The sequence below is a fragment of the Eufriesea mexicana genome, unplaced genomic scaffold, assembly GCF_001483705.2.
Source record: "Eufriesea mexicana isolate 0111107269 unplaced genomic scaffold, ASM148370v2 scaffold1523, whole genome shotgun sequence".
NCBI lineage: Eukaryota > Metazoa > Arthropoda > Insecta > Hymenoptera > Apidae > Eufriesea > Eufriesea mexicana.
The window spans coordinates 430713-441702 of NW_016909723.1; the positions used below are offsets into that span (position 1 = coordinate 430713).

At 44.2% G+C, this 10990-nt stretch overlaps 1 protein-coding gene across 1 annotated transcript in view; it reads left to right on the plus strand.

The window, feature by feature from the left end:
• Positions 1-10146, plus strand: part of LOC108548413 (uncharacterized) — an 11476-nt gene extending 1330 nt beyond the window's left edge. Inside the window, exons 2-3 of the mRNA XM_017901329.1 lie at positions 8947-9051; positions 9545-10146. Of these exons, the coding sequence (XP_017756818.1) occupies positions 8947-9051; positions 9545-9942 (503 nt within the window). The 3' untranslated portion in view covers positions 9943-10146. The remainder of the gene's footprint in view (positions 1-8946; positions 9052-9544) is intronic.
• The last annotated feature ends 844 nt before the right edge of the window (positions 10147-10990 follow it).

Consider the following 10990-nt stretch of genomic DNA (forward strand, 5'->3'; position numbering starts at 1 on the left):
TTCCTTCCATACGCAGAGAATCCTAAAAGGTACACGTATTCGTAACAGGTGAACAGATACACTCACACGCGCACACACTGAGACGCATACGTACACGTATAACACGAATACATACGCGTGCAGAACGCGTAGATACAGACTGTAGGACAAACGAGATATAGCGCCCATGCGCTCGCATATACAGACGTACACACGGTTGCATACATATATTTTAAGTACAGTGGAGTATTCCTATAGCATTGTGATCGTCAGACTGCCAGATACACGAACCTAGTAGATTCCTATACGATGCATTTAAGTATATACATATATTTATATTATATAACGCGTATAATTATTGCTTCTTAATTAAGTGAACCTCGAGTTAAGAACCCTCGCGTTTTCTCGTACGATATTTCGTTGTGCACTGCCGATGAGCCTAGAAGCACGTTAACCGGTTCGATAGGACGAACCGCGACGTATCGCGTGCCGAGCGCGGACCCGACGTCGTCGTCGTCGTCGTCGTCGTCGTCGTCGTTCGCTTTCTGTCACCGTCATCATCCTCCTTCAACCCACCCATCACCGAGCCCTTTGTACGACGTTCTTCCAATTTACGAAATACCGTTACGTACGTGTACGCACGATCGGTTTTCATCGATCGATACCTTTCCGCATTTATTATCTCTATTAATTCCGGATGACGCTCGATCGCGACTTGCGTCTACCGCCTCGCAAATGTTCCTCCGACAGTTGGTTCGTTCGATTCTCCTCGGGCCGCAGGTAACGGTGGGCGAACCGGAAAACGCGTCCGTGCTCGGCGAATACCTGGCATCCAGTCCCGTATTCCTACGCCAAATACGCGTGTCACGGCTGCCCGACTTTCCATACTGTAGACAATATTTATGAGACAAGCTAAACTAAACTAAACTAAACTAAACTAAACTAAACTAAACTAAACTAAACTAAACTAAACTATACTATGCTATACTATATTATATTATACTCGTAATTCATATTATACAGTGTAAGTATGCGCAATGTCTGACGCGAACGAAGCGGTAGGTTTAATTCAACTTTTCCTTTTTTTTTTCTTTTTTTTTTTTTTTTTTTTTTTTTTTTTTTCAGCATTCGCTCCGCGTTTTTCTCGAACGAGTTCCCGATCGACCTTTCGCGCACAGCATCCTCGTGTCACGAATCTGTTCTCTTATTCTTATTCTACACACGCGCGTACGTATCGTATACGTATGTACCGAGAAGTCCGTCCAGTTACGAACTGTCGCGTGGACTCCTCGTTAAAAATAATACACGTCTCGACAACAGCCACGATCGCGCTTCGAACGGAGAGATTCGTCGACGAGAGATCCCTTTGACGATTCTTTCGACGATCTTTTACGCTTTCGAATCGAGCGAATGAAATCATGCGAAGCAGGCCAGGATCGACTCTCCTCCGTACGAGTGCAATAACTAGCCATTCCGTATTTTCGATCCGTACTTTTCCGATATCCTACCGGTCACGCGAATTTCTCTCTTCGCCGAGGTACTACTACCTATTCCAATTCGGTCGATCGAGAACTCGTTCGTCGACGCGTGTACTGTATGCTAAGCGAACAAACGGCTACTGATTCGAGAGTGTGAGGTGAAAAGTGAGAAAAGCGACGAGAACGCGATGGGTGTGAGGGGAGAAAGTGCGAAGGAAGGAAAGAGAAAAAGAGAGAGAGAGAGAGAGAGAGAGCGTGTGCTACGTTGGAACAACGTAGAGGAAGCGCTTGAAGCGCTTGTCGCGAGGGAAGATTGGAAATAATAGGGATGGAGAATCGTAGGCTTTGGTTAGAAGTAGTGTAGCGACGACGGCGAAAAGACGGTAAGAGAGATAACGTTGACGATAAATACGTTTATGGATCGACTTGATGCATAGTTACTGAATAATATTAATCGATAATACTACTGCCTCGCGAGGCCTTGATGCGTGGCGGCGGTCGAAACGAACGAGTGCGGAGCTGGTATCAAACGTTCGCGGGAAACATAGTCGGAAGAAATGCTGAAAATCGGAGAGAGCGGCGATTTCGATGCCGACGAGCCAATCGACCGCCGTCATCGACGGAGATTACTAGATTATTAGGCACGTAAGAAGTACTATTAGATAGATCGTAGGATTTAATGACTCCTTTCTATTATCTTCTTTTTTTTTTTTTTTTTTTTTTTTTTTTTTTTTTTTTTTTATTTATCTAAGCAGAGAGAAAAAGAAACGAAGAGACGCCTTAGCGTTCTCCATGCGAGAATCCGTAGTCGGCCAAGCCGAATGAATATTAAGAGATAACGGAGCGTAGTTTCTCGCAAAGAGCCGGGAAACTGTGAGCAAAGCGAGTGGAAAGAGAGAGTGCGTGCGAGAGTGCGTGCGTCTGCGTGAAAGAGTGACTCTGAGAGGTACGTTGGAAAGAGATCGCGAAGGATCCTCGACAGGAATGAAAGTGGTAGGCAACGTTCGTGATAGAGATTTGTCCAATCTGCTCGATACATCGGTCGTTGTCCGTATATCGTTGCGTCGACACTGTCGATGGTTGCTTTTGCAAACCGAACCTCCTCCAATTCGCCCGTTCACTGTCCGATTTATCGCGATCGACTGCCCATTTTCGGTATCTCGTAGATTAATCGATATCGCTTTCCGTGGTTAAAATCTCCTCATTCATTGTCTCTCGTCTTGCACTTTAATCCTTTCGTACATTTTTATTTTCTTCTCATTTTTTTTCTCTCCCTCTATTCGGAGCATCCATGTTCCATCTTATAACCCGCGTATCGAAAGCTTTCGCTTGTATCGTTTGGAAAATTAATCGAATTAAGCGAATCGAGCTCGTAGACGACCACGAGATATTCGAGATAAAATTTATTCGTATACATGTGCCTTTGAGATGCGTGAAAAAAAAAAAAAAGAAAGAAAAAAAACTAAAATGGAAAGAAACGCGAATCCGACATTTTCGCGAATATCGAACGGTTCATCGGTGTAACATTTTGCGTGATTGAAATTTACGGGGTTCGATTTGCTCAGTCGCCACGATGGTGGACGGTAACCGACGAACAGGGAACTAACGCGAGAAAAGACGATGAAGGGAACAAAAGTAAAACGTTCGCGAAGAAGCTAGGAACGATGGATGTCGCGGGAATCATGAAATTCGAGATCGCCGTCAATTTCAAAATGTTTATAAAAAAAGAAAACGTGAAAAAATGCGTATGTATATCTATATATACATATACATAAATATATAAATATATAAAGAGTTCGCGATTAGGGAGGGAAAGATCTTCGTGTTAATTATTACTGCTTTTAATCAGGTCTAACTCGAGTCTTGCGCATTATGATTGGGCTTATTATAATCGTTTACTTATTTTCTTCTTTTTGTTTTTATAATTAGGTTTCCATTACGTTTACGATTATTGGCTCTTATTGGCTATCGCGGTGAGCAAAGATGGAATTCCTTAAATTTTCTTTATTATGGGTGTCGGTTTGGGATTGGGAACACTCTAACCGAAAGCAAATGAAAAAAAAAACAAAAAAAAAAAAATTAATGCTCTCGCAAAAATCGATGCATTCGAAGTATCGAGATAGCATTTCTTCGAAGGACGGCGAGACGAAGCGCGATGTCGATAATGTTTTTTTCTTTTCCTATTTGGTATAAAAAAAAAAAAGAAAACAAGTTACGGTATAATTACCGTTAGAGATTTTGAAACGGTTTCGAAAAAAAAAATAAATAAATAAATAAATAAATAAATAAAAATAAGTTTCGAAAAGAAATTTCGAAAAAATGTCGTGAAACGTGTAAAAACGAGGAAATGGTACTCGAACGGAGTACGATCGTAGAATATCGGCTCGGTTTATTAGCAACTGTTGAAGTCGAAAGTATTTTTGTATTAGATCGAATAGATGCGATTTTCGATATCGTCCAGCATCGTAGAAAGAGATATTTTGATATTTTCATTTTACATTTCACTTCTTGCATCGAAATGCATCCAGAGCCAGAGGACGGATTCCAACGGTTCGGATCACCATCGGCAATGGTCGTTCGACTCGTCCAGGGAATTTCGATTATATTTCGTGACTCGCGATAGATCGCGACTCGCGCGCCCAGTGTGATACTTTAACGGTGAACTTAAGGTTTAAGGTCCAACGAGAAACTTCACGTGCCCGCGTTGAAAGTTTAATCGAAAATTTCACGAAAATTTCACGAAAATTTCACGAGAGAGAGACGAAATTTCCGTAATCCGATCGATCCTGCGAAATTAATCGGGATCTCGTTTATTCTAGAGGAAAATCTATTTTCTATTTTTATTAAGAATTCGTTTAACGCTTCGATGCAAAGAGATTTGTCGATTATTAACGGGGAAAAAAATGGAAAAATTGCGAAAAAGATAAGAGAAAAATATGTAAAGAAAAGATATTACGTTATATAGTTTTTATTATTCAAGTTTTTTATTTTTATTATTATTATTAATATTATTATTCTTAACGGCACTTACCGGGAGAAAGTGGTCTGTCTAATTCGTAAGAGAAGAAAGGATTCCGGCGAACGTGTGTAAGTAGATCGAAAACGATATTCACGCGATAGGGTTTAGGAGATACGTAGGGCGATTCGCGACCAAAAGCGCGACAAACATGCCATCCAGGAATTTAGAAAGTACAGTGCTTTATTTTTTGTATGACATATTGCGTATTTCTATTATTATACCTTGGACGAAAGAATTTCAGAAATAAGATTCGATTGCAGAGCATTCGCTTTTTAAGGAACAAATAGGTGATTACGGAGAATATTATGGGGTGAACCGTGAGAGAGAGAGAGAGAGAGAGAGAGAGAGAGAGCTCGAGTGAATAATCGGATGACAGATGGAGAGAGAGAGTGTGTGTGTGTGTAGGTGTGCATGAGAGAGAGAGAAAGAGAGAGAGGGCGGAGAAAATGCGTTGGAGAGGAAAAGAGAGAAAGAAGAGAAAGAGGGAGCGAGAGAATAAGAAGCCACGAAATTTGCCTTCTCGATCTGGCGACGTCCAACGCGTGAAAACGATGAATCCCGTTTTCACTGGGACGGCGATTCACTTGTCTAAATTCGTGAACATTCTTCGGCCGTACTAGTTTCGACGAATCGGTTGCTCTTGTTACGCATCACGCGTATATTAAAAGTACGAATGCGAATCGCGTGTGCACGAACGCGAAACGGATGTTGCGAGAGGAAGATAGAGAGAAAGAGAGGGAGAGAGGTGCTGCGGGACGAAGTATCGCGCCTATCGTGCATACGCGCATAAAGTACGAAGGGGAAGGGAAACGGGGGGGAAAAAAAAAAAAAGAAAACGAACGCCGTTGATTATTCGAGGGAAGAGAAGGCTAAGGAATTTGATAAGATGAAATGAAAAAAAAGGGAAGGTCCGTGAACCGGCGAGAAACGATGGAAAAATAGCTGTTTGACGCATCGCGTCCAATGACGAAACGCGTTTAGATCTTAAGAAAATAGAAAAGAAAATTATATAAAAGATACTTATGGACAGGCAACGTCGAAAACTTGCGTCAACTCGGAACACGGGTGAAAAAGAGAGGAACGAAACGAATTTCCGAGACGTTCTGTGTGACAGAAAACGCGCGCCTGTTCGTTTCGCGAGCTCTCTTCTGCAAAAGAGAATTATCTTTATCGTTAAGGTTTCCTCGCATCGCGACGATCCGTAGCTTTATCGTTGATTACCCGGTGTTTTCCGAGTCTAATCGAATACTCGAGGAAAAAGTTTGAAAACGAAGGATAAGGAAAGAAAAAAAGAAATTTAATTCGGCTCTCCATTATCGAGAATAGATACATAGAATTATACCGCGATGGGACGCGAAAGCAAAGCAAAAAGAGGCGAAGGAGGATTGTTATATCGATTATCCCCTGTCGACTCGAGACAAATCGTACTATATCGTATTAGAAACGTACTACAATCACCGTACTACAATCTAACTAATAAGCGAAAAAATTTCGAACAGCAGTCAGGCACTGCGAGATTGTACTGGTTGGCGTAACGCGCACGTCGCTCGGCAAGCCACGCGATTTCTTCCGTCCGCGGCTAAAAGTTGTTCTCCGGGTTGCGGCGGACACGAGGGTTTTCGCGCGACGCGCGCGTACGCTAACCAACATTCGAGGGACAACGTTTTTTTACAGCAAAGCAAAGAGAAGGAAAGGAAAGGAAAGGAAGGGAAAGGAAGGGAAAGGAAGGGAGAGGAAGGAAAGAAAAGGATAAAAGTGGAAAGAAAGTGATAGAGAAGGAAAGAAAAGGAAGGGGAGGGTACGGGAAGGGAAACGTAAACGGAAGGCGAAAGAGCGTAACGAGAGCGAAGCGAACGAAAAGCGTCGCGAGACGAGATAATACCGAGAGAAGTGTAGCTTTTGAACCGAGAGAGCCTTGTGTTAAGTGCCTTCAAGTAACACTTAGATTTTAGGATAGACGAAGGAGAAAAAGAAGAAAAAGAAAAAAAAGAAAAAGAAATCAAGAGGCGCTGGGCGCATCCAGCTGTGAACGAATTTCTACGGTATTATCGGCCGGGTGTCACGTATAATATACATATACAGAGAAACCAATCGACGCGTAATTTCGATGGATTCCTTCCCTCTACCTTGTCTACTTTCGAAGAAAGTACGTAATACACGGCTCGATATCGAGCAAATTAATCGTTACTCTCGAGTACGATCATCGATCCTCTTTTCCGGTGAAAATCGCTCGCGATTCGAAGCGAGACGCGCGAGAAAAGATAGGAGGACGGATCTACCGAAAGATACAGCGATGTCAATGTACCATTTACGAGGAGTGTGACACTCGCCGAACATCTTGAGACCAGTGATATTTTTTTAGAAATTATTTATTTACGCCGAAGGAAACAGAATTTAATCTCGATCACTCGCCTTTATACTGCCAATGTATCCGCTAAGACGTACTCATCTTCGTTGTCGATCCATATACATAGTGACCACCACCATCCCTCACGCGTTACATTTGTTCCTTTTTTCCTCGATTCCTAACAACCGCAATGTGATTCCCATGTGTTTATTTTACTTCGGTTTCTATTTATTCTTATACGTTTCTCCTTGTTCTTTTGTTTTTCCCTTTTATCGCTATATAATTGTTTTTGTTTTAGTAACGAGTATACCGGTACTCGCGTTCCTTTACATTTCTTTCGTTCGTTCGCGTTTAATTAAACAGTACAATTATCTGTAATAAATAATAGCGAATTTACCGCGCGTGGCACGAGGCCGCGCGGAGGAAAAATATCGAGATCGAGAGATCCCTTGGAGGTGTAGCGTTCCACGGGATCCACCGTCGAACGGTACCACGACGCGCGGTCGTTTCGTTATCCGTGACACGAACAACGTCCATCGACTATCAACGATCATCGACACGCGATCATCGAAACCACCACTATAAAGTATTATACAGTGCCACGAATCGAATTCGTTCCGCCGTACCAAGGGAATCTCGCGCTCGACCCTGACTACGATATTCTTATAATAATTAGTACAAGCACCGCTATTGCATTGTATGAAGAAAGAGAGAAAGAAAGAGAGAAACAGAGAGAGAGAGAGAGAGAGAGAAAACGGTGCGTGAGAGTGCGAGAGAGAGAGAGAGAGAGAGAGAGAGAGAGAGTGAAAATGTATGCGAGTGTCTGTGAACGCGCGAAAGTAACCGATAATATCGCGAAGAGAAATAGGGAAAAGAGGTAAGAAACGCGACGAGACGAGACGAGAGCGAGAGAGCGATAGTATAGGAACGTATGTGTGCGTATGTGCCCGTGTGCGCGTGTATGCGAGAGAAAGAACAGAGAGCACGTAAAAATAAATAACGCAACTACAACTTCCGCTCAGCGCCTCGAACGCAAAATATATTTGTAATCGTAATTTCTTTGTCGCCATGTATTTGCCAACGAACGATGATTTATTATTACATTTTTGTCTCCATTTTATATTAATATTATTTAGAGAGCAATAATTATTAACGATTACGCTATGATGATAACGATATTCTTTCTAGATAATTTTTTTGCTTGTTCTCTTGCGACGAATCCGCATGCATGTAAACGCCCACGTACACGCGAGGTGTACGGCACACGAGCAATCGAATGTGCGCGCTGTGCACCGAGATCGAAATCGGCCGCGGAAACGGACGTCGCAAACGTCGTAACGTGGTACTTGCCACGACGAGAAGCGGAAGCCGGTAACGCATCCGTCGTTTACCAGCTTTCGTTTTACCGCGCGAAAAGCGTCGCTTGCTTGTGAAATTTATAAAACGATCGATCGGTGGATCGGAGAGGCGTGCCCCACGCGATCTTTGTCGCGACCAACAATTTCATCGCCCGTACAATCGCGCCACTCCCTCCTCTGACCGATCGTTCCTTTCCTATTTTCTACACCACTGTGCTTCCTTTTCATTTTGTTTTTTGTACACGTATCGTTTCGACTTTTCGAACATTCCAAAATGCTTGTTTCCCTCCTTTTTTTTTTGTCAATTTGTAGAGAGCCTTGTATTCGATTTAGAGCAAAATAAAGTCTAGAAAGGCAACCTCTTCGAGTACCGTTCTTTGCTCTTTTCGTCGTTCCTACGTCTGCACGTGGACTACGACCACGGCGATCACGGCGACCACGGCGACCACCAAGGCTACGAGACAAGGAAGACTTTGTCGCTCACGTATCGCACCCGGAGGAACGAAGAGGAACGAAACGAATGGTGAGAAATCGTACAATTTCCGTATACTGACCAATTTCGTTTTTCACAGGTGATCCAGGCCAACCGGGGTTGGTTCGTTGCTCGTCCCGAGGAGATCGTCGATGCGTCCGTCAAAGGAAGAGAACGCGAGCAACGAGATCGAAAAATACGAGCAACCGTGATACTTACGACCACGACCGCGACCAACGCTCGTTCGCGTACACGGATAATCTTTATTAATCGACGCGTTGCTTGAGTTTCAGATCTCGATCGAAACGTGACCCTGGAGGAAAGGCGAAGAATCGACGAAAGACGAGGACGAGACACGGACGAAACGCGTGGAGTAAATACGAGGGAAAACGTTGAAGGTACGAAAGGAGACGTGGTTCGTTCGAAGACGACTCTCTCTCTCTCTCTCTCTCTCTCTTTTTCTCCCCCTCCCTCCCTCTCTGTTTCTTAGCGTTTCGTTCGTGATCGAGAAGAGGTGTGCGCACAGAGATCGCAGCTGAAGCGTATCGCGATCGTGGAGCACCGATCGTTCCCGCGTATATTGATATAGTAGTCGTCCTAGGAGGGTCTGTGTCGCGATAGAGAGTGTAGCCCCCGTGCGAGGAGATCCTCCTTCGCGCGTAGAACGCGCGAATAATCACGAGAACGTAATCATCATACCCCCGTTGATCCTGTTCCCTTTGACATGCTCGTTGTTGCTAAGCTTGAAAACTTGAATGTTTTTCTTTTTATCGCATGGCCCTCGCCGTTGTAAAGAGCAATCGTGCAACGAAATGTACCGTCTACGGACAGGCTACAGAGAGGGTAGCGCACTAATCGGCCGTTCGAAACGTCTGTTTCGATTGGTTTCAGGTTTCTTCGCGAGCCTTGGTTGGAGCTCGGACGGGACGAGGCGCGTTTCGCGAGCCTCCGCGAACGAGGTGCCGGCCCCGTTGACACCCCAACGACGCGCCAGGCTTCACTGTCCCTCTCGTCATCCTGGGAGAAACAACAATCGGCCGATCGGCACCGTCTCCGTGTCCGGACTCGATCGCCGGCATAATTGTTCGCGCTGTGGCAAGAGCTACAAAAACGCTTACATACTCAAGAGGCATTTGCTGTACGAATGTGGCAAAGCGCCCTCGTTTAATTGTCCCCATTGCGCGTTTAGCTCCAAGTACGAAAGGAACCTGAAGGCGCACATTAATCATCGCCACGTGGCCTCTCAGTCCACCGGCAGCACCGGCACTGCCGTTAATCAGAGGGCCTGAAGGAGAATTCGTACCACCTCCGGATCAACTCCGAGGGCACGCGCGAGTTTTCCACGAAAACGCCCGTTACCTTGAGAAAATCCAATCTTTTCTTTTCTCTTCGCGTCTATCCAGATCCGAGTATCTTTCCTATTTATTTCTCCGTTTTTATCCGATCGACCGTGCGATCGCTCGTTAAACGAGCATCGCTCTATTCAACCCCGTTAAACCCGTTTGCGATACGCGCGCGTATCGCGTCGTCGTTTAATTTCCAATCGTTTTCTTGCATCGACGTAGTACTACGCTCCTTGTATCGGTGTACTCTATCGACTTGTTACCGGTCAACTATCCAAATGGTAATAACAAGCATGTGTTCCTGATCGACGCAACCGAAAACAGCCGTAATACACGTGACAATACATTTCCGTCATACGATTCGGAAGAATTCCTTTTCGTTTTTGCTTCGTGCTCGATGCACGCCAACGAGAAAATTAGCGAGCATGTTAGAACGGAGAGAGACGGTTTTCTCGCTGCCGTTGACGTACGTGATAGAAAAATTAGCGATCCGTCTTCACCGTGGCACGAAGTCGTTGTTGGATCCCGTTTAACGATATATAAAACCAAGAGGAGAACGTAAAAAAAAAAGAAAAGAAAAAAGAAAAAAAAGCGTTGTTGAATATTTTAGAAGACTCGAGAAGAGCGCCAGAAAGAAGATTCGCGAGAAGTAGCATCGCGTAATTCGTTCGGTGGAATTTTTTGGTTCGAACGAGCGACGAGAGAAAAAGAGATATACCTATTTTTTCCGGAATCTTTTCGAGCCTTCGACAAATTGCTAAATCGCCCAATTATTTTTCTACTAATCGTAAGGGAAGCAAGAGTTTTTACACGAGCTATCGCGGATACGGTAATGGATGTTTCGCGAGAAGAATTCCGTCATCCGTTGGTCGAATCGGAATTGGACCAGCTTGTCGTCCGATGATCGTAGTTGTCTCGACGACAAAGTTCATAGTTGGACGCGAGAAAAGGAACGATACCCCATTTCTCCGCGACTACGACGATCGGAATACCG